The sequence below is a fragment of the Sinohyriopsis cumingii genome, chromosome 6 (genome assembly GCF_028554795.1).
Source record: "Sinohyriopsis cumingii isolate HCF-2022 chromosome 6, ASM2855479v2, whole genome shotgun sequence".
In the NCBI taxonomy this organism is placed as follows: Eukaryota; Metazoa; Mollusca; class Bivalvia; order Unionida; family Unionidae; genus Sinohyriopsis; species Sinohyriopsis cumingii.
The window spans coordinates 108,445,817-108,470,565 of record NC_142966.1 but is presented as its reverse complement, the minus strand read 5'-3'; the positions used below and the strand labels follow the sequence as shown (position 1 = coordinate 108,470,565).

At 41.3% G+C, this 24,749-nt stretch overlaps 1 protein-coding gene across 3 annotated transcripts in view; it reads left to right on the top strand.

Moving 5' to 3' along the window:
* Positions 1-15,146: 15,146 nt before the first annotated feature.
* Positions 15,147-24,749, top strand: part of LOC149797683 (uncharacterized) — a 79,752-nt gene continuing 70,149 nt past the window's right edge. For 2 of the 3 annotated variants that reach the window (XR_016421860.1, XM_089962598.1), the window contains exons 1-2: positions 16,396-16,557; positions 19,436-19,640. Coding sequence is in view for 2 of the 3 variants with exons in the window: in XM_089962598.1 (XP_089818724.1) it covers positions 16,522-16,557; positions 19,436-19,640 (241 nt within the window). In the remaining variant the exon portion in view is untranslated. The other variant, XM_089962599.1, reaches the window with a different exon arrangement.

Below are 24,749 nucleotides of genomic sequence, written 5' to 3'. Positions count from 1 at the left end.
GGTCTTCGCAAGTGATTTATGTTGATGAGTGGTCATCATGGTTTGCTGCACTGTTTGGTCCAGAATTTCGACGTAAAAAAAGTTTTGAGTTTCAGTGATGTTTTTGATTTGTGTTGGGTAAATCATTTCTATCAAAGCCACTTCCCAATGGGCTTCGTGATCTAATGGGATCGCCTGGGGTAATTTGGCCGTGTAACAGCACAACGTGTTGTGGGGAAACACTTCCATGGAACTGTCACTGGGTAAGGTTAAGTAAAATTGGTTTTGGTGACTCATAATTCCAGAGTTCTGTGGCTGTCCGAGGGGTTACTGTTGTGGTTGGAGTGGTGATTGACACTGGCACTGGACACAAGGTTCCCGTTGTTTCCGTTCGAGGAGAATTTCAGGGAGGGATTGGGAAGCAGGTAACCGATGCAATATCTCAATAAAACGGTCCACAGTTGTTTGTCTCCTTGTTGCAAACTCAGATTGGCAATACACCACGAAGATTTGGCAGAAAAAGACGATTTGCGTTTTAGGCACACGTTCTCCACACCACACCCACAAGGGTTGTTTTTGTAAATCTTGCAGAGAAGAACTGGGTGAAGGAGTGGTCGACGTAGCTGCGTCTGTGTGAAAGGGCATGATGGTCACTTCTTTTTATAGTCGATGACTTGCGAAGCGTCGATCCAAGAATCAAAACTGGGTGGATATCCTTTGCAGCGTACTTTGACTTCTTTGACACGTCGTTTGCCCACTTTACGGGTTCTGCGTTCGAGAATGCTTTCGATGTCGTACACGTCGTTTTCTTTTTTGGTGATACGTTGTAACTCGGGCAAATAAAACGTTCCTTTGAGCACTTCTCCGTTCATGTCTTCTAATTTATAGACGGCAGGATCACGACCATGCACTCGTCCAGTGACACGAAACAATTCGGTCGTCCAGTTAGGTAAGTAACCTTTGTCGAAAGTGCGTTTGGTTTTGCCAATGCGTACCCAATCTCCTACGGCCAACACTCCACTTTTCTTGGGGACAGCCCTCGTCGGGGACGTACCAAACAGGCGCTCAAACACCAGCACTTCGTTGTCGGGAGTCACTTCTTGCGGGGCACGTCCGATGCTTCGATGGTAAGATTGGTTGTACGCTTGCACCAGGTGCGGTAAGATGTCGATGTACTTCAGAGTGTGGTGATGCGTAAAATATTTCCACATGCGTTCTTTCAAAGTGCGTTGAAAACGTTCCACGATGCTGGCTTTGGTTTCTGGATTCTCGGTGGTAAAAAAATGAATGTCACGTTTCTTTAATTCTTTTTGGAAAGCTTGGTTCAGAAATTCGGTGCCTTTGTCCGTTTGCCATCGAAGAGAGTGACGACCGCTTTGTTTCAACACCCGTTACAGGGCTCGCACTAACTCGCTGCTGCATTTGGAAGTCAAGGGCACGACGCAGGAAAATTTGGAAAAGACGTCGATGACACAAAACAAATATTTGTAGCCGCGATTGTAGCTGGCCAAATGAGAGACATCGGCTAAGTCTGCTTGCCATTGATGATCGATGCCTTCCACTCGGGTGCGACTTCTGGAAAACTTGCGCCGAATGGGTTTGTATAAAGTGTAAGTAGCTTGTTCTTGTAGCCATCGTTGCACTTGAGGTAAACGGAGACTTTTCAGTCGAGTTTTGGCAGCACGATACAATTTTTGTACTCCTGCGTAACCTGCAGGATGGGAGGGATCGTAGTAAATGCTGGCTAAGACTTTTTCCATTTGTTGGTTTGTGTGTTAATAAGGCACCCACTCTTGGAAGATACTACTCTTTTTCACTTGGGGTACTTTCCTGGATTGCAATGCCTTGCGTGTGCGACCGGCAATAGGTGTCGAGGAGGAGGAGGAGGAGGAGGATGTCGGAACAGGGGATATTTTTTCTTGTTTCACTTCTGTCTTCACTTTCTTTTTCTCTTGTGATGAAGAAGGGGTGGTCATCATCTTTTTAATCCATCCAATTCTGGAGGTAGGTGGTGTTGTTAACTTGCGTACTTTTTCTGGTGGAGTTTGAAACCCTTCCTCTTCTTCTCCTTTTTCTCTCTTGGTCACCGGTAGTGGTGGTAGTGGTACTGGTAATGGTGCTGGACTTTTCATCAAGGTCTTAAAATCTTTCAGAGTGGGTAGAGCTGTTTCGTCTAAAGCTTTCTGGTGAAAGAGTTGCAGTCGTTGCAAGAGCTGACCGTACTTTTGCGATTTTTCTGTTTCGGACAAATCTTGGCGATCCATCAAGGACTGCAATTCGTGTTGTAACTGGGACATCTCGCTCAAATGGGGATTGGGAGGTAAATGCGGGGTGTGTTGTTCTTGCCACCGATGGTATTCCATCCATCGTTTGTAAGGCACTAAAGCTAGTTTTCGTCTTTCCGTGGGGTTGTCAGGGGTCGATTCTGAGATCTTGGGTCTCCAGAGAGCCTTTTTATCTTGCTCCCATCAGTCCTCCCAACATGGTTCCGAGGACTCCTTTCAGTAAGGGACCTAACAAGAGGGGTAAAATGCCTCCACGTTGGACCAACATCATCTTCTTTTGACGAAGGGGAATTTTCTTTTGAACCATTTGGCGAAGAACGTGACGATGTTTGCCTAAACATTGTTTCTGGTGTTTGGACAAAGGGATCGTGCCTTTCAAGACGTTCAAACAACATTCGCACACGGTATCGATGACCTCTTTGGAGGCTGATTGAATGAGTTTTTTTCGTAGGGGTGGAGAAGCTTTGGACACGACAGATAACATGTCCCCATGTTTGCTAAACGAGGAGGTAGTCCTTTCGTTTTCTTTCCTTGGGGCTGTTTAGAAGAGGGATGTTTTCTGGAGGGTGACATCTTCAGGAGCACCAAAACACTGATACCCTACTTGGTCACAGAGCTTTTTTATACTGGAACGCGTCGCCACTGATTGTCTTTACGTCGTATCCATTTGAGGACAGGCATGACACGTCGTGCAGGGGTACGCAACGGACTAAATCGAGCCAGTTCTTGCTTGGACAAATCCAGTAAACTTTGTAACATGCCCGATCTTTCTTGAACTTTGATTTTGGTAGCAGGTACTTTGTAAGCAGTGGCCACTGTCACTAAATTGGAGGGTCCTGCCACTGGGGAAGTTCTTGGGGTCATCAACGGAGAAGTTCTTGGTGTGATCAACGTCTCCAAGTACTCTTAGTTCTTGGTGACATCAACGGGGAAGTGGATGAACGTGAGGCTGCCGGAGACGCGGTCACCGCCGTGGCAGGTCGTGGTTTGCGAGTGTAAGGTTGCGTCCTGACCGAAGTGCCTCTCTTGCGACTATTCTTTTGTGTACTTTTCTTTTTCTGGGGACTTTTTCTCTGTTTCTTTTTCTGGGGGCTTCTTTTCTTTTTCCGGGGTGGTGTCTGGTAAGAGGAGGGTCCCGCCACTGGAGAAGTTCTTGGAGACACGGGTCTCCTTGGGGACCTGGTCTTTTTCTTCTTCTTGGAGCTTCGTTTGACTTTTTTCTTGGGGAGAACTTTGGGGGCATTAGGATCCCATCTTAAGAGAGAGCGAATGATGACCCCTCCTAGAGTACCGCTCCCTCCAGGTTTCAAAATGATTTGTTTTTTGGTTTGAAATTCGATGCGGCGATCGGCCAGTTGGGTCAAAGCGACTTTGTTTCGATCAAAAAAGCGTTTGGTTAGATGAGGAATCTGAATGATGCCTTGGAGTAATTGACGTGCTGTCACCGTGAACCATCGTAAGACTTCTTTGAGACTAGCTTCTAAGACACGAGCTCGTATTTGTGGATTTTTTTCTCGACTGATGCCAAACAAGGCACGAATTAATTTGACGGAAAGATGCGACTGAAGGGACGTCATGTTCAAACTGTGTGAGACAGACGAAACGTGTCTGAGGTTTTTATAGATTTTTTGTGGAGTGAAGTTAAGTCCAGGACGGAGACGTGTACAGGACAGGCCCTCCGTCTTGGCACCAGTGGTGAAACAAGTGGGTACAAAATCGCAAATCATCGGGGGTCGTAGGTTTCAAATCGACGAGTAAATAGTCGTGTGGAGTTTGAGTGGCATCGTCGTACGCCTGAGTCAGCCAAGGCGTCCCTAACTGTTTGGCTAAGACTTGCACTTGCGATTTATCTCGAGGGCTTTTAAACAAGACCACGTAATGTGCATTGAGACTGATGGTGCGATGGGCTTTACTTTGTTGAAACAAATTTTGGGTGATATAAACGACACTGGCATTACGATGATGTCCTTTGCGCGTGAACCACAATTTAATTTCTTCTTCGTCTTCTCCTAACATGTCGTCAAAAATGACCAAATGGGTTTGACGGGAGTCAGAGACGATGCCGTCGTCTTCTTTACGAATGCCTTCCACAAACACGATGGAATCGCCTTGACTTTCTCGCAAGAGGCTGTACGCCGCTTGCCACTCTTTGTAATACCACACGATACGTTGAGGTGGTCGATCGATCAAATGATGTTTATGTTTGATCAAACGTTTGACGAATTCGGTTTTGCCTGAACCGCTAAGTCCAGCAATGAGCATGTTAAAGGGATGGCGAAGATACAAAGCCTCCCAACTGGCACGATCTAAGTGTTCGTCGATGACTTAGACAGTGGAGGAAGAGGGAGCAGAGACAGCAGAAGTAGCCATAGTGTTAGGAAATATCACTTGTGACACGAAAACAGACAAGACAAGAATTTATATGCTTTTTTCTGGACACGTTTATTGAATGTTTAAAACATGAACACGAAAGACAAAAATACATAAAAGCCAAAGGCTTAAGTACAACGATAAAAGGCACATGATAACCATCAACGTGGAATAAACACAAGTGTCTGTACAACATGTTTTGGGTAATGTTCTGACCAGTTCTATAGGGGGTAAGGTCACACAAGTGTCCTCCCGAAAGGGTCTTTCAGGCATGTCCACGACAGTCCTATCCTGGGTGACGGGTTCTTCTGGCACTGTCACTAACACAGGTTGAAAAGTAACTTTTTTCCCTGAACAACTCTCGTGCATACTGGACCACTTCTTGGGTCCAAGCCTCAAAACACCCTTTTTTCCAGTCACGGACATCTGTCCAATGGGGGTGTAAGTCACAAGCTACACACACATCGTCATACACGTCTTCGGTAGCTAAAAGTTGACGAATCTTTTTTTCCCGTAGAGGTCGAGAAGTATCCAGATGAAAACGCAAGGCTTTGAGCAAAAGGAGTCTTTCGTGACCATTTAAGGCCATTGGGGTGGTAAGTACTGTTCGTAAAGAGTCCACAAGGAATCGGCTGGCAAACGAAATCCCAGAAAACAAGTCACTAAGACACACACCACTTGTCGACCCAAATTGAATGGATACAGTTCTTGTAATAATCGATGGTAATGATCCACGGTTTGAATATGGTCATTGAGTTCCTTCCACGGAATCTGTTCAATTACATGTGACATAAGCCGTGGCATGGATTCCTGATTTTATAGTCTCTTTGTTTCGGAAGCAATAAAGGTACTTTCTAACTAGACATCTTCGTTCTCCAGTAGGGAATCTAAATCTTGCATACTGTAACCGAAACGTCAGAGTTTGTCTAGATGTTTCGTCTTTCGCTAAGCAGGTTCCACGTAAAATATGTTGGTAATCCTTTAACTCGTCTTCCTCAATACGTTGCACTAGGTGAATCTCGAAGTAACCAAAATTACGAACGTTTAGTTCATTCACTAACTGAAAGTGTTCAACAAGGTCTGACCACTGAAACAATTTCTGATGAATCAGTCCTCTTATACCATTCAGGTACCAGTGGTTAAAGATCTGGTGACGTAACGGATGCAACTGTTCTTTACGTTTCACTTGTATTTTGACCAGCTCTCGGTAAATGCGTTCTCTCAACTCCACAGGCAAAGCACGAATGTTCTCTTGTAAAGTATCCATGAATAGGTCATACTAAATCCTCTTTTGTCTGACACAATAAATGTACTGTTTGCACAGACATGGTTTTAATTCATTGTCGAATCTAAATCGTTTAATCACTAATTTACACATTACAATTCGTTCAGAAGTTTCCTGTTTCACTAAGCTGACATTGTGTACAAGATGTTGGTAATTAGTTAAATCTTCCTGTGGAATTCGATGCAGTAAGTTTACAATGTAGTAGATAGAATCATCAATAGCAAACCAATCCTTTTTAAAACTAGGGGATCGTTGATCAATGTCTGTCCAATGGAACACTTTCAACTGAATCAGTCCTTGTATAGCATTCAGGTACCAGTGGTTCAAACACCGGTGACGTAACGGATGCAATTGTTCTTTACGTTTGACTTGTATTTTGACCAGCTCTCGGTAAATCCTTTCTCTCAACTCCACAGGCAAAGCACGAATGTTCTCTTGTAAAGTATCCATAAACAGGTTATGGTAAGTTACTTCAATGTCTCGGTCCCACTAAGGGTAAGTAATGACAATTCGGTGACCATCGAGCATGTTCTACGAATCTTGTGGTTCCCAGTGGTGAAGTGACACACCGCAACTGAAGCACTTGACTTTATCTCCTTCGCCCAAGTAGAACAATCCGGCTCTGGCTAATTCTTCGGGGGTCGGTCCTCCCAGATACTTAGGCCATTTTCCTTTGAACGATTGAAGACGATTTTCAAAGTCGCAGTATTCCGACAAACGCACAGGGAACGAATATTCGTCTTTCACAGGTTCGTTTCGATGAGGGTTGGGTGACATGGACAGGAGTTTGCTCAGGGCTGGATGACATCCGTAGGGGTGTAGACGTGAAGGTGAACATTCCCCTTTAAAATGAAACCCAGTAAAGTGTCCAAGAGGACGAGCGGCATCGCTTTCGCATCCCTCAGGTTTGGCACGCACATCATCACTTTCCAGGATAGCGGTAGTGAGAACAAAGTTCCTATGATGCTTTACGGCATCGCTAAGGTCACAGCGTACAGCATCGTTGCCATCGCAAGGCTCACAATCGCATTCCACTTCAGAAGTCCCACACTTGAAGTGTACCTGTCTGAACTTGTTTTGTGTTTCTCTGAAAGTATTCATTTTGTTCGCTTGGTATTGGTAGTCACAATGAACTATCGATCTTGACCATAGCCCCTTTTTATACTAGTCGCAATGCAGTCTCAAGCTTGTACATCGTTCCTTTTTTATGTCTTGTTTTGGAAGGTACCGTTTCTAAGGTACCGCCAATATTGTACCGTAATGTCATGGGTGGAAAGGCTATAGAAAAGTAAGGGCAGTGCGGAGACCATCGAGTATGTTCCAGAATAGCTGAATCTTTATAGATACATAGATCCATTCGTAACTTCAGTCCGCAAGCGAAACACTGTACTTCGTATCCCAATCCTGACTCAGGTCCCAAGTAGAGAAATCCTGTTCTAGCTAAAACATGCGAAGAAGGTAATCCTTTCCTATCCGTAGGCCATGCTTGAAACGTGTCCAATCGACGGGCACAATCACAATAGTCAGGCAAGAAAACCGGAAAAGGGTAGGGTTTGAACTTGGAGTTCTCATCGGGTTTCTCACTCGATTCTTGCTGTGGCGAAGTCATCCTTCTGGTGGGTGGCTATCCTCTTACAACCAATGTTTTATACCAACATGTCCATAAGGCAAAGTAAAGTGGTTGGGCAGTCGCACTCGCTTCTGGTACACGATTTGATAGACTTTTTCCAAGGGTCGACGATGTGGTGAGTGGGTAAACGTACAATCTTGTTGGGCTGATAGGTGGTCACTTTAAAGTGTTCATCTTCTTTAGACTGCAAATCTTCTTTCAATACGCCAAAGTTCACCACTCGACTGGTACGATAATTCAGAGTCAATCCTTTCACTTTGCACTTCGTGTGCACTTCTCCTTGTTTGTCCCGGTATTCGTAACCGTAATTTTTAGGACCACCACTGGCGAAACTTAGAATCTTGTCGTCTGGGTGCTCGTCTGTCCAGCTCCTAAACGGTCTCCTTCGATGTCAGGGTGCTGTTGACTCGGGTGATGAATGTAAATGCAACTGTCCGTGTCAAAGTACAGGACACGTTCCCCTAACAGTTCTAAAGCTTCGTACAATTTTAAGCGAGCATGAGCTGTCACGTAAGCCGCAATGATGACATTTCCAAAAGGGTCGTCTTGTACAAAGTCCAGATCTTCTTTGTAATTGACCAAGATCAAATCCTCGCGAACGACGTCCACGTCTTTCATGAATTTGGTTTTGTCGTGAATCATCTGGAAGTAGCGGGAAGGTTCTGTCAAATATTCCGTCTTGGGTAAACACGGTCGTTGTGCCATTTTACCCCACAAGCAATTTAACATCACTTTGGCAAACGATCGCCTGCCTTCGATTTTCTCGATGTGATCTAAAGTGATGCCTTCTTGTTCATAGTATTTCTCTTTGAATGTCTTTTCGTCTTCGGGAGTGTGACACCAGGACGGATAGCCGCTGGCTTCTTGCTTCAGTTTCAAAAAGGCATCCACGTAGTCTGCGAAAATGCCTTTCTGCGTGGGGTCACTCTTGTGGTATTGTTGTGTCTTGGGAAAGTGGCAAATTTCGTACACTTCTAACAGTTGGTATCCCATGTCCAGAGCTTTGAACAATTCCACGCTAACCCACGTCCCCGTCAAGGCCCGTTCTTCCTGGGTGTGCTGACAAGGTTGGTCTTGGTTGCACGTTTCGGCACAAGTACGGCACAAAGGAAACATCAGTTTGCCTTGGCAATGGTGAGGTAAGACGGGATGGTACAAGTCCGTGGGAGGCAAAACTTTACACTTGATCAGACCTTCGTATTGTCGAATGTTTTTCAGGTCGATGTGTTCCGTCAACAATTGTGGGTGCCCTACAGGAAAGCGACAATATTTGCACACGTAGGGATACAGCGAACACATGTCCAAGTATTTCATTTCTTCTCCTTTCTCTTCGTCGGCTTGGTACAGCAAACAGGTGGCATTGGTCCTTCCTCCGTACAAACTATCCCTCGGGTTCAGCGGGTCCATGAACTGGTAACTTTCCACAAGGCGTTTAAACTCGGGATCGGTTTTCAAACGGTGATCGTACTCGTGTTCCCACATTTCCACCACTTGGTATCATTCCTGTTCTAACTTTAGGCGTCGCTGACAAGTGGCCTGGTACAAGTCTTCCATGGTTCGTTGCAAAAACTGATTTTTAGTGTCGCGATCAGGGTAACAGACGGGACATCCGTGAAATAAGCAACCGCTAAACTCGTACACGATCTTGGGGTTTTCTAAGTCCCAGCCATCGACCGAATGCCTTCCGATGGTCTTTTCACCTCCTCCGTTGCGGGCATGCTGAATCCATTTGTCTTCCTTGTCGCACAAGTAATGTAACCAGCGTAGGGCTTTGACCGAGTATTGACGTTTGACATAGTTGGTCGTTTGAGGACTGATGACAGCCACGGTGTTTTCGGGCATGACTCGTTGCCGGTACACTAAGGAACACGCTTTGGCAATGGTGCAAGCTTCTTTCAAAGGATCGACCCCTCCGTGTTCCATGAACAGTTCTCGAAATTTTCCACAGCATCGCCGTAAAATGTCCACGTCGGAACGACAATACTTTAGCATTTCTTCCTGAAAGTCGAAAGGGTCTGAGGCGTGAGCCTGGTACCAAGCGTAGAAAGCTTCTCGTTCTTCGGTACGCATGTTGTCAGGGTCGTAATAGTGAGCCTCAGGCAAATGGGGTAGAACGGCGTGTTGATTGGCTTCCGTATTGAAAAAGTGTGGAAAGTACCCTTTAGCCATTTCTGTCATTCCAAACGTTTTAGGCATTCGGCTCAAAGGCATAGCCAAGTAGCTCATCGAATCTTTAAACTGTACTTGTCCCACTTGCATGAAAATGATTTTGGCTCCGTTCAAAGTGACTTTAGGACGTTCGGTGCCATGTTCCGTATAGTACCTCAAAAGAAACTGTCCATCGTATCCGGAGAAATTGTGAGCCATTACTGTGGCATGCCGATGACAATCTCCGTAACGTTCGATGTCCTTTTGACTCCACGTCTTGTCGATGGGGTCTAAGACCCATTGTGCGAAATCGGCTAGCGTGTTCGGTCCCCGAAAGATTTTTTCACGCCCTCCAGGAATCTTGCTGCAGTGAGGGCAATGACTGAAGATAGGTTCTTGAATGTACTACTCGCACGCTCGATGAGCCAAGCAGAAATTAGGAATGTGAATGCCAGTCTCTTGCATGCATTCGAAATCGAAAAAGATGAAATTGCCTTTCTTCTTGTGTCCATCCTCTTTCTCTGGTTGGGGTTGGTATTTTTGCACGTAGCATTCGTGTTCCAAGTCCACGATGTGGTGACAAATGTGACATTTTTTCTTTCCTGAACATACGTGTCCCTTGGCACTATTGGTACATAGGCCTTGTCCACACGTGGGGCACAATCTCAGCAGTTGACAAGCGCATTTCTTCTGTGAACCTTGCGTCTTCAAATGTCGTTGGTAACAGGCAGGGCTGACAAACGTGCGCATACAAGTGAAACAATGCACTGGTTCTTGTCCTTCGCTCTAACAGGGTGGAGAGGCCAAACATCCTGAGCATTTCAATCCGCAATGTTTGTGTTGCTCTCGATTATTATAAACATGGTCACATTTCTCACAGTAATAACCGTATCCCAGGAATCCAGTGATACTGGTAATGGTATCGAAATGGTCATCGTGATGATAGACGTGAATGTATTTTCCATCCTTAAAGTCTTTCCCTCGAAACAACAGAGGCCCACGCATTTCTTGAGGATGCACTTTCAAGGTGTAGCGTGGAGCTAGGGTATATTGCAATGTTTGCATTTTAGGAATGCCACAGGGTTTGTCTTTGGGCAAGCCAGCTTGTCGTAACAGGAGTTCTGCTTCGTTTCGTTGTTGGGCTCGGTCCGATTGTCGAATAGTTTTCCAGGCTCTTTTCCATTCTACCGTGTCGTTCTTGTTGACATAGGTTCGTCCCACCACGATGGCCCTGGCTAAACACATCTGGTCTTGAGGGTTGTGAATTCGGACGAGACTTGTTTTGGTGCTGCGAAGCTCGTCCACCAATAACTTCTTTTTGCGTCCAGTCCCTTGAGGAGGAGAGACGTGGTCATGTCCAGTGTGGCTTTTCCATCAGTGATGTCAAACTGGTCATTGGATTGTTGCACGTGTTGAATCTTGTCCATGACTTGGAAGCAGTCAATTCTGCAGGGGCGCTAAACTCGATCCAAACAGGGGATTTCAAACCGTCGTGTTGTATGGAAAGTCTCAAGCCATCGTCTTCTTTGGGTTGACATTGTCGCTTGAGTGTGGTGAGCAAAGAATCCCACACCCCGGTGATGAACCCTTCTGCTTTCTCTAACGGTACTTCAGCCTTGAAATCTTTAAACTTCATTGTGTATTTGCAAGCCGTGGTTCTAAATTTTCTAGAGGAGCGCTTTTCCGTCTCTCGAATGGAATAGTACTTTTCAGGGTTGACTAAGGGTGGTGAACTTCGTTTAGAGGGTTTGGATTCTGGTTCACTCATGTCCTCTTCAAAATCACTGGCATGAATTTGTGCCAAGACTTCAGCCCTGGTACGAGGCGATAGATCACGTTTCTGCCTCTTACTTTCTTCTTCTTTTCTTCTCAAATGAATTCGATCGTTTCATCTTGAGTGCAAAACGTCAAATGACTCAAGTTTAAACACCATAGACTAATTTATAGTCATGGCAGACCAGCGTATATAAAAGGGTGTTTGTCTTGTCCTTTCACTATTCATTTCACTCTCAAACCGAGCACAACGATGGAAGAGACTACACAATCAGAGCTTTGCGAGGGGTCATTAGAAAATTCTCTTCAGACCAGCCGACGGACTACTCTCCTTCCTTTCGAGATAAAAGTCAAGATACTTGCTATATCTGTCAGGAGAAAGGGCATTGGTCTTCAGAGTGTCCAGACCGTCAAAAAAGAAAAAAAGGGGCTAGAAAAGACAAAAGTCAAGATACCTGTTATTATTGTCAAGAAAAAGGACATTGGTCTCCAGATTGCCCACAAAAGAAACAAGAGGAGTCAGAAGAAAAGAGGGATTCTTCAGAAGAAGAGAGGGATTCTTCAGAGGAAGAAAGTAGCCAGGTAAAGAAAAAGAAACAGGAGAAGAAAAGAAGAAGGGAAGAAAGTGAGGAGGAAGAGGAGGAAAAGACTGTGACGGTGAAGAAATTTAAAAAACAGAGAGACTAAACAATGAGACAGAAGAAGTGTATGAACTTTTTAAAGTGCTCTGTTGTGAATTGTGAATTGCATTGTAAATAGTTATAAAAGAATAAATTAGGCATAAAAAGGTAAGTGTCTTTGGGTTTTGGTTTTAAAATAAGAACGTACACTCACGCACTCATACACAAACACGTACTATAGGGGTAAAATGGTTTTTTTTTTGAGTTATTGGGCAATTGAAAGTTTATCTCTTTTCGAGGAATGTGGGTGGCCCTGAAAAGGACCTTTGGTTTTTGGTGTAGGGGTGAGTTTAAGCAATCAACTTTAACTGCCTTAAGCCTTTGCCACGGCCGAGGCCTACTTCTGATGATGATGATTTGGTTGAGATCACTAAGGGTGGTACGGTAGGCTTAGTCACAGGGTTGGCGTGTTTAGGTCGGGAAGGTCGTATTCTCTTCGGTCGTAATAAAGAAGTCTGATACATTTGTTTCAGATTTCTTAACTCTGCTAAAATGTCTAACAGTACCGTGACCATTTGACTTTCACCCTCTTGTTTCTTTGCTGCTACTTCTTCTTCTTCTTGTTTTTTTCTTACCTCTTCTTCTTGATGTTGTTGCTGTAGGAGAAAAGCTTGTTCCGCTTCCTTTTTGTCGTTGTATAAATTTCTCCAATTCTTCTTTCTGTCTCTGTCTAAAATTCTCCACGTGCGGTAATGAAGAAGGAGACGAAGGTTCCGGAACAAATTCTTGCGAGGTAAGAAAATCCACAAAATCCCAATTTACCTCTTCTGAAAGTAAGTCCGGGTTCCCTTGGGTGGTCTCCACTAATGGTACCCCAACTGATCGTTTTCTGAGTTTCCGTCATGTTGAATCACTGTCGCATAGATTGAATGCACACAGGCGCTAGCGAATCTATATAGACCACGTGACGTCACAGACTGCTCTCTTCGGATTGGATGCGGGCTGACTGAATTTTGTAACGCGTGTTTGGATTGGTGAATGAACTCAATCCGTTTCAATCCTTCCTGCCCCTATAAATAAGCGCAATTCACTGCATTGATTCACCTGTTCTCGGCGCCTCAACATGTGGACCGACGTACACTCTTCCACCCTTGTGTCAACGATGATGTTCAGGACGGATATACCCATGTATGTCCAATCCAAATGGACAGTTATCCATAGGACAGACACCAGTCTTTGGATACGTAGGATTTACGTGGAGAGGCAAGGATGCCTGAAAAGAGTGTTAGTCTATGGACGTACCATTAGACGAAGCCTAAGACGAAGAAGATGTTGCAGATGCCCTTTATGTTAAGGGCATATTAACATAAACCCAAAGGCCCTTTTCAGGGCCACCCACATTTCTCGAAATGTCTCCCTATTCACTACTGATAGCTCTGTCAACATATGACGCTAACAGTTATTTAGTGGATAACATAGCTACATGCCATATATATATTCGATCGACTAGACATCTAACCTTAATCTCAACAATACAACATCGAAATCCTTGAAGCCATAAGGATACTCAAACCTCATTACAATTTATTTATTTTGTTTACTTTGTGGTATTGAACTATTTCGTCTACAGGAACTCATATTTCACTGTTTTCCTTTAAATATGTTTCCATGTATATTGTATATTATGAGTAAACGACGGTACAAATCGCGAACGTTTCCTTTAGACAGAATTATACGGAAGTACTGTTATTAATATAGAGATTCCATCATGCCTCCCACCAAAAGCTGACTTTGATATGTTGGTCCCTTTATCTTTTCCAACATTTTGACTCGCATAATCATTTATAAGAAAAATGCATTCTAAACATTCATCTAACATGTCAATAGGATCTATTAAAAAACATTGTCGTCTCCAAAAAGTCATTTTCTGTTGTAAATCCTATTTTACCTATGCGTGAGACAAATAATTACAATAAAATCAGGACAGCTCCGGTGGCCTAAGTGGTTAGAGTGCCAGCCTCGTATGCGGAAGGTCGCGGGTTGGAACCACGACTGAGTTATACCATACGAAAAAAGATACTAGCAGCTGCCTCGCTTGGTGCTCAGCATTAAGAGATTAGTGCTAGGACTAGGTTCACCAGGCCAACCAGTCCTAACACTAACCTCGTAATGCTGAGCGCCAAGCGAGGCAGTTGTTAGTACCATTTTTGTAAGTCTTTGGTATGACTCAGCCGGGGATTGAACCCACGACCTCCCGCATCCGAGGCGGATGCTCTAACCACTAGGCCACCGGAGCGGTCTTCAAAAGAAGGTAACTTGGTAATTGGTAAAGATTCATGAATTTATATTCGGCATACTCATTTATACTAATTACCAGAGTTACCGAATGATTTCACCAGATTTGCTACCAATTGCCAGACTAGAATAACTTATAACTAAGCGACAAGAATTTGAACTAGTGCGTCAAGCAATTTCCTTATTCCTCTTTTGCACCAAATAATTACATTTACTTCCCTCTCTTTTACTTACATTAAACTGCTTCTACATAAATCTTGCATAATTAAATAACTCAGTTTGTTTTATTTCTACCAGCCAGTCCGTACAAAATACAAGGGCTAACATACAAAACAATATAACACAAAATAAATAGCAGACACCAGACAAAACTGATCCCTGGCACGTATCACTTCTGTAAACAAAAATCTTAAGACCAGTCAGGGTCCAAGAGTATCTAAACACTAGTTAGGGAGGTGTACAAACCCTAGAACAAAATTCAACAAAATCCAAATTTATTAAAACTGATACAATAAAAGACATATTGGGGAAAAACAAACACATAAACCCTTTAACTTTAGACACTAGGGGGTCTACTCTATGATGCAAGCCTGAGAGGGACCGCACCAATAAATTTATCAGTTCAGTCTCGATTTTGAAATCTACAATGCCTTCGAAAAAGCGCAATATTATCGCTACAAAAAGATCAGCATTTGGCCCTGTGGTTCTTGTTTAAATTTTGCGTCTGACTACATACTTTACGACTCTTGCAAAAATGGAATCATTCCAAATGTGAGCAGTTATTTGCAGAACAATTTAATATCTTTTATCAAAATGATAAAGTACCATATGTATGCAAGAACTGCTTAACGTTAGAGATGGGGACTTCAACTAACAACTACACTCAAGGCTTATGCCGCTTAGCACAGGTGTCTTGTTACGGTGTTGACAGTCTCTGCTTCGCAGCAACAAGAGAGGGACATTTCCTTGAGTCCTTTCAGTTCTGTGGAAAACAGGTCATCCCGTCCGATTTGGTGGAAATAGATCGAAACGCACAAGAAATTATGAACAAATGTGATTTGTCTTCTTTCGGTGTACCTGCGCTATCTACTGGCGATGGCCACTGCCTTTTCAACTCTGTATCAATTACGTTGACGGGAAGTGAAGTTTCCTCTGTCCTGTGGCCATTTTGTATTTCGCGCTAGATATGGCTATTATCAAATACCGGAAAGTGTCTTAACAATACCCAGATTTGTTCCGGAAAGATTTGCATGCAGCAAAATGGCAAATTTTAATAAATAACTGACTTCAGACCCACCTATCGTCCATTAGTATCAACACAGATTTGGGGGGCCTGATTTATCGGACTACATTAGATAGTGCATGAGACAAAAAGCTTGTTGAAATAACATTTTTTTAAAAAATACAGGTGACTGTTTTGGGTTACCAAGTCTCTCAACAAACCCTCTGTAGAAATTGAAGAAAGAAAAAGAAAAAAAAAAAAAAACATCCCCCTACCCCAAAGCAAGCAAAACGAAAACAAAACAAAACAAAACAAAGAAGAAAAAAGAAAAAAAGAAGAAAAAAAAAACAAACAAACAACGCACCAAGGCATAAGTCCACATCCTTCCTAGTGGTTACCGATGAAGGGTCATAGATCACACCATCAGAAATTTTCTAGCTTTCAGGGAGAACCTCTCGAGAATATTTTGTCCTAGCTGCTGGACACAATTTCTGTCTAGCTAACTTGATAGATAATCCAGATATCAGAATGTATGGAAACAAAATTAATATGATGTATTAGGATCAAGAAAGTACACTCGATTTTCAGTATAAACATTCTGCGTTCAGTTCACTTATGTGGTACGCATTTGTATTCATTCAGTCTGTTAGAATGGACGATATAAGCGTCATATCATTTTTGTATACTGTAAATCACAAATATGAATTAAACTGAATTTTGCCACTTCTGTCCAGGGCCGTTCCGGTGATTCTAAGCACGGATACAACTCGTCCTCAAGAAAGGTAACTGCTAAAAAGAAAGTTGTTGCTTTTTAATTCGAGAAGAAAAAGCGTTCTTCGGGGAACTCTGACACTTCTTTGCTTTATGTATCTGTAGAGAAACCATAAAGCTGTGAAAGAAAACAAGGCTTTATAATGGCAGAGGCTACTGATAGTATCAGTGATACGACGGTAAGTTATTGAGTTGTTTAGGCCACGATCACCATGCCATAGAAATATATACACTTCTGACGGTGTATTTTACTTAAAACAATATATAAGTTGAATTGAACGTTTCGCTGACACCACATAATCAACCAAGACGAGTCATTAACATATATACATGATTTGCATACATATATAACCAGTCCACATCTAAGACCTGAGGCTGATATTTATGTTGTGGGCTTCAAGGAAAACTAATGTTATATGGTGAGTGTACACATTAGTTTCCCCAGAATCAAGTGCATGTGAGCCGGTCCTACATTGAAAGACGTCGACCATAACATGCATTACACCCTCCATTCTACCCAGGGGGTGTCATGCATATTATGGTCGATGTCTTACATTGTAGGACGAATCGTGATATAGTTTAACAATTAAAGACAAATCATATAGCAGAGAACTTTAAATTTAAGTTAGCAAAACACTTTAAAAGGTTAATAGTTTTTTAAAAGAATGTTAAATGTGTAATGTATGTATCCTAATGGAAGCACATATGATAATTAAGCATTCCACAAAGACTGACCGTTTAATTTTAGTGAGTATAATTGGCATCTTTTATGTCAATCTGAATTTTAAATGTCTGTCAAGTCATTGATTATAATCTATGTCAAATCATTTGCCCGTAATAAAGTATATGTACTTACAGTGCTGGCATTTTCACCTCAATGTAAGAGTTCATATTAGATGCTGGTATAATCATCATATAGAAGTTTCAGAGTTTGCTTTTGTATATTTCAAGTTTAGTTGTGTTCATCTTGCTGTAGAAGTGCCAAGCTACAGACACAAGAGGAAATTGAAAAGGATAAAACATGTAGTATTGCCAGTGTGTTGAGTGTTATGGACCAATATTATTCGGATTTTCAAAAAGATTAAAATACATATTGTATTGCAGTTGGTAGTTAGCATAGATTCATGACAATTTGGCCATTTCCTCACAGTTTGTGAACCACTCTACAGTTGTATAATTTGCATAGGGTATGATATTTAAAGCAAAAAGAATTTTCAAGAATTTCCTTGCTAGTAATCCTAGCTTTTTATAAACATTCTTGTATATCAAAGCTATTGTTAAAAGAACTTTTGATTCCTGTTGTTTAGTGTATTATTGATGGGTGTATTTGGGTTGGAGAGTATACACAGGTAGAATAAAAGTCAGCTCAGTGTTTCTTTCCTACCCATCTAGTAAATGTAAATGGCAGAATGGCTGAACACATCTCTAATGTAAGATCAGTCAGTCAGCTGACTGGAGAATTGAATTTGCCCTACGTATTGGTGGATTTGAGCTTGCCCTACAATATGACAACAAATATAAATATTAAACTAAAAAAACTAAATATAGAACTTTCTTCTCTCTTTAAAACAGTATGTCAGTAGCTAATGATATAAAAAAAACGTAAAACTGCCCCACTCTATCATACATATGAGGATTGTGTCCAATCGCCCCACTCTTATTAGACATATTAGGCTTGTGTCCTATTGCCCCACTCCTATCATACATATTAGGATTGTGTCCAACTGCCCCACTGCTATCATATGTATTAGGATTGTGTCCATCTGCCCCACTCCTATCATATGTATTAGGATTGTGTCAATCTGCCCCACTCCTATTATATGTTTTTCGATTGTGTCCAACTGCCTCATTCCTATTATATGTCTTAGGATTGTGTCCAGCTGCCCCACTCCTACTATATGTATTAGGATTGTGTCCAACTGCCCCACTCTTATCATATGTATTAGGATTGTGTCCATCTGCCCCACTCCTGTTATATGTATCAGGATTGTGTCCAACTGCCTCACTCCTATTATATGTATTAGGATTGTGTCCAATCGCCCTACTTTTATTAGACATATTAGGATTGTGTCCAACTGCCCCACTCCACTCCTATCATATGTATTAGGATTGTGTCCAACTGCCCCACTCCTATCATATGTATTAGGATTGTGTCCAACTGCCTCACTCCTATTATATGTATTAGGATTGTGTCCAATCGCCCTACTCTTATTAGACATATTAGGATTGTGTCCAACTGCCCCACTCCTATCATATGTATTAGGATTGTGTCCAATTGCCCCACTCCTATCATATGTATTAGGATTGTGTCCAATTGTCCTGCTCTTATTAGACATATTAGGATTGTGTCCAACTACCACACTCCTATCATATGTATTAGGATTGTGTCCAATTGCCCCACTCCTATCATATGTATTAGGATTGTGTCCAATCGCCCTACTCTTATTAGACATATTAGGATTGTGTCCAACTGCCACACTCCTATCATATGTATTAGGATTGTGTCCAATTGCCCCACTCCTATCATATGTATTAGGATTGTGTCCAACTGCCCCACTCTTATCATATGTATTAGGATTGTGTCCAACTGCCCCACTCTTTTTAGACATATTAAGATTATGTCCAACTGCCCCACTCTTATCATACCTATTAGGGTTGTGTCTTTCACCCCACTCAACTCATATGTATTAGGATTATGTCCAACAGCCCCACTTGTACCATGCAAGTTATTATTGACATTTTACATTGTTGGACAAGTAAGGCTGAAAACGATCACAGGGGCTCAAGTCAAGCAATTAAGACTATTGTTGTCAAATTATTTAGTAACTTTAATCATCCTTCTCTAAAAGAAGGACCAGGTTTCACAAAATATAAAGACTTGAATAAACAAATTCTAACAAATATAATAGGTATCTTTTTAATATTTTTATGAAGTAGTAGGAAATAAAAATCTCAAATGCTATGGTGGGTCAGTTCTATCTCTTAGTGGCAACCTCTGCTTCAATCCTTCCTCCAAAACCTTGGTTGCTAAGATCATTCTGTTTTGACATATTTCAGATGCAGCCAGCAGAGGCAATTCCAGTTATCCTTATTTGTTCTAATTGCCTTGGCAATTTGCAGGACACAGCTCCAACAAGTTGTGGACACAGCTACTGTTCAAGTTGTATTAGGCAATGGCTAGATAATATGACTTGTCCATGCTGCACCAACCAACTGCTTCAAAACAGTATGTTCCAGGATCAGCTGTTTTATTCCTTTACTGGTAAGGTAGTTTTGTGGAAAACCACTCTGTATATCTTATATCAGTCTGCTGTCTTGTTGAGTGAGTATCCATTTAAAATTCACTTGCTCGGTTTGAATATAGAATTAAAATTTCTGGCATTATAGTGAATGTTCTATTAACAGATTATGCAGCGAATGCCAATTCAGGGCTGTTTGGTGGTTATCTTTAATGACAAAGATGTTTCATTAAGAATATTGCCAACTCAAGGGTCTGTAATTTGTACCAGAAGTTTGATTTACATTTGTTTTCATGAAGCTTGTATGATCACATTGCTGTCACTCTTCAGTTCTTATCAAGAACAGTACTACTTTATATTAATATTGGCAAAAACTTTATATTAATATCAGCAAAAATAGGGTCATACTGGGAGGGGGTGGGGACATTGTGAAATCAGCACAGGGTGAAGTGAACTTTTCTTTTTGAATCAATTTAGGCAATATGGCAGACTCTTCGGAGACTGATTTGCCAGAATTGCCCCCAAGTGTGGACATAGTAAATATCAATACTCCCAGCATGTGTGAGCCATGAAATAGCTGAAAAGCAAGCAGACCGCTCATTCATTGTTATGCTGATATATATTTATCTCTTCCTTAATTAGAAACATTTTTGTTGGCTTGCTCTATGGATAGTTGACAATACATATTAGTAATGACCAATACAGATAGTTTGTGGTTCATTTGCTTCAAGTCGGTATAGGTCCTTAAATCCTACGTAACTATGTTAAATCAGATGAATCAATGTTTTTTTTGACACTCTGTTTCATTCTTTTTTTTATTAAAAATAGAGCATGTTTTTTTAAGTTTTCAGTATTTTAGATTTTCTAAATTACTCACCATAAATGAATTATGTAACAAGATGTTGGCAAATGCTACCATTAGAAGGCAGCTTGAATCACTCACCCCACATGCTTACCATGTGATGTATGCTGACATGGACAGATGTACTTTTTGTGTCTCATGATCAGATGAGATATGAATCTAGCAGAAAGTTTCCACTCCAATAGAGGCTGGAGGAAGGGAGTTGCATTCTCATCTTTTTCAAAGGAGGACTCCTTACATTCCCATGATGGGTCCTTGGTACTTTTAAGTTTAAGTAAGTTTTCACCTCCCATTAAGGAGTGATCCATAACATTTTCCAGTGTAAGGAAGTTGCCAACACTATTGTTTTAATCCCACTTCTCTGGTGCAATGAAAGCACAGGCATCTCGTTCATCAGAGTCAAGTTCCCATGATAGGAACTGTGTAATCAGGTTTTTGTTGACTGACCAGTAATCAGCAGCTCATCTGCCACCAGTCACTAATGACAAGTACCGGTCACTGAGTGTGTATCACCAGGCACCAGACATTGATCACTGGGATGGAATCAAACCCCCCACCCCATCCACTGACCTCACTTTGTCTATGTTGTGGGCTTGCACCATCTTGTGGTACATCTGCAATGTACCCCTTTGTCAATGTGGCACCATGATGGACCTGAACTTATTATATGCTCATTTGTTTCTCCATTAACTTCATGTTGTGAGAATCATGCAGTATTTACCCATACTGCACTGCTTCATACTTCATGACACGTGTGTCTAGAAATAGTATTGAGTGTTAGGAATTACCTTTGATTGTAAAACAGTCTGTGCTCATGTAGCAGGTGCTGCAGCTTTTGATTTATTAGATTTGTCTGTGATGAACTAAAGCTGTTTGGTTGATTAGGATGTAGAAAAGATAAAGTTGATGACATAGATGAGTTCACTGAGTTGCAAAAGAAATTATCAACCAAGCAAATGAATGAACATGATATCCGCTATGTCCAAAACAAACTTGAGACATTGAGTGAAAACATGACAATAAAATCTCACTTTTGGTTGACAGGAGGATAGGTTGTGTATGGTCCTTCTCCTTTGTGGACTCGATCTCCATCACACTGTATGGCCTAGTTAAAAGATGGAGTTCGTATATTAGACAGTGTTCACTGAGTCAGATCCACCAGATGTATATGTATGTTCAAGGAATTTGGGGTCTCCAAAGACCAGAATCCTCTCCAGTTTGAAGCGGCTGGTAGGTAACAGATTAAAATGGACCTTCTGTTATGCCCCCACAAACTAAGAGGCAGCCAGACAGCAAAAGGGGCTCTCTGTCCCTATACTATGCTGTGGACCCTGGTCTTCGACTTCTGCCTCAGAGGCTATTTGCCTGACTTGATGGGGTTCTGGGCTTATATTTCCCTGTTAAATCTTTCAAAACTATGGAACACAGCGATGCAGCCAGGCCACATGAGTATGATAATCACACACAAATACCACCTGTTATGCAATTAGAAATAAGCTATGTGCATGAACTTGTGCAATGTAAGCAGAACATCCACAAAGAGAAATCCATAATCCACAAATAATCAAAATGAGATTTGACTTTGCTTTGTTCTCTGTAAAGTTTTGGCTGTGTCCTGACCACCAGGTGTTTTTTGTGTGCATCTGTGAAATGTTTCAATGATTTTTCACACTGTCTGATGACACATAACCAGAAGTGTATTTATGTATGATTCAGACAGCATTAGGTTGTAAGTCAATGGATTAATATTAAAGTTCCTTCTGATTTTGCTTGTTTCTGTTATTTTAATACGATTGAGTCATAACATCAGTGCTTATTGCTTTGTTTTGGAGGAAGTCCACAAAGGGTTCATTGTAAATGTTTTTGAAGAATTATCTACTGGAATTTTCTGGTACTATCAGTTTTGTTACTGTATCATACTGTGATGTCATTATGAATGTAATGTCACTTCATGCTTCTTTTTGTTATGGATTTAATGCCATTTTCAAGCACATGATAGGTTATACATAGTGGGCAGAATATTTAGTGGAGTAAAAGCCCAGGAAGAACCACTGACCCACAAGAAGGTCCTGGCAAGCTTTCTCATATACCCACATTGGCTGAGCCTGAGAGTTGAACCTACATGGACAGAAGTGAGATGTCAGTGATCTGTAAAGGTGAGAGCATTTAGACCACTTGGCCACCCAGGGCCCCTCATTTTCTACTGGTGTAGTGTGCCAAAGATTTGATGTCAGTATGTGGCATCTGCTCATACACATAGTTTTTGTTGGCAAGGGCAATGGACAGTTATCATGCTCTACTATGACAGTGACAGGGCAAATGGTGTTACCCTTATCTGTCCATGCAGCCATGAATGCATCCATCGCCCCTTTTAGTTTTGTGTACATCTGTATATTATAAAACATTTCCAGCCAGAAACACTGTCAGAGTTATTCTTTACACAAACACAATTGTAAAATTTAATATAGAAACATTCAAAGAAAATATTTTTAAAAAGTTTTTAAAGGATATATTTTTTATACCTGATTATTTTATGTAATGGAAAATCTGTTTCAGTTCGGTTTTGGATTTGCTGCAGCTATTGAACTAATTATTTATTAACTCTTTTTTTTCTTCTCCGAAATCTTTACTTTAGAATTTCACCCAGCAGCAGTATTTTATTTTATTCTACTGTTTTGAAAATGTATAATTGACAAGAAGCTGACTTGCTGCTTTGAAAGTACATGACATCTAATTAACATGCATTTCCAATAAAGTTAGATGTTGAAGTTCATTTGTCCCCAAATAAGTCTTAGAGCATGGTAATAAAAGTTAGTTGTTGGTGCTAGTATTTCTTTTTTTTAAAATTTGATTCTAGACTTTATATTTCTGCTCCAGAAGCTTCAAAAAGTTCAAAACACAGCCACTCAGATCATACTTAGAGTACCACGATCAGAGCACACCTCCCCGCTGCTCTGTACCTTACACTGACTATCCATTCAATCCAGAATCAAACACAAAATTTGTTCTCTGTGCTACGTTTCACTGTCGGACTCTAGTCCAACATACCTATCCGACCTCACCTATGTGTACACACAAACAAGATACTTACGCTCCTCTTCTGACAATCGTATACTCATTATTCCCACTATGAAAACAAAGTCATATGGACAGCGTTCTTTTGCATACCAAGGTCGAGCAACGTGGAATGAATTGCCCACTGAACTTAGACACAAAGACACAGTGATCACATTCAAGAGGGCTCTTAAAACTCACTTATTTTGACTGCAAGAACAAACTTAAAGACCCAATAATGTTTCCTACCTTAAATATTCTCAGCATGTTTTTTAATGTTTTCTAATTTCATGGTGTTTGTTTTTGTAATCATATCATTATTATGTTTTTTATCTTATAGGTGTTGTCTTATGTTGTAAAGCGCTTAGAGCTTCTAAAGATTAGGTGCTATACAAAGTCCTCATTATTATTGTATGTTTTGCTTTAAAGATGTCATGTACTGACAAAAAACTAAACATAAACCACATGGTGTAAGGGATGTAGTGTCTATTAGAATTGAACTATGGGCAATCCTTCAGTTAAATAGTTCTTCATAAATCAAGGAGATAAGCTCTGACCCCTCTTTGTCCTGTGTTTTATGGTTACAGAGCATTTAAACAGTTGGCAAAACATGCTGACCAAACAAGTTTTGTTGATGACATCACTATCGATTGTCTGAAAAAAAGAAACTAAATTAGACCTAGCCACTTTTTTTAAAATTAATCCTAGTTGGCAACATCATTCTTGATCATCCAACAAAGAAACAATCTGTAAACTAGACTTAGTGAACTTGAAATTTTTCTTTATTAACTTAAAGGTGTTTATTTGGCAGTTAAATGGATTAAATAATCAAAGATACAGTGATTATAATATCTAAGAACCCCTATGACCAATCTCCAGTTGCTCATTTTATATGCCAGTCTGATCCTTTGATTTACTCGACATGTCCACCAAATAAAGTGGTATTAAGATCTCTCACACAAACACATGCACACACACACTCATATATGTTCAAGTATCATTCTACAGTTCATTGATGTGCATGTGTGATTTGGATTATTAACGTAGCTTTAACAACTTTGCAGTCATATTGCTACAATGTCTTGAGTGTGGCAGTTTATAGCGATGTCTAGCACTGGGGCAACTTAGGACTACTAAGTTCTGAAAAATACTAGTGTTTTGATAATATCAATAGAATTCACAGTTATGATGGCCTAAGTGGTTAGAGTGTCTGCCT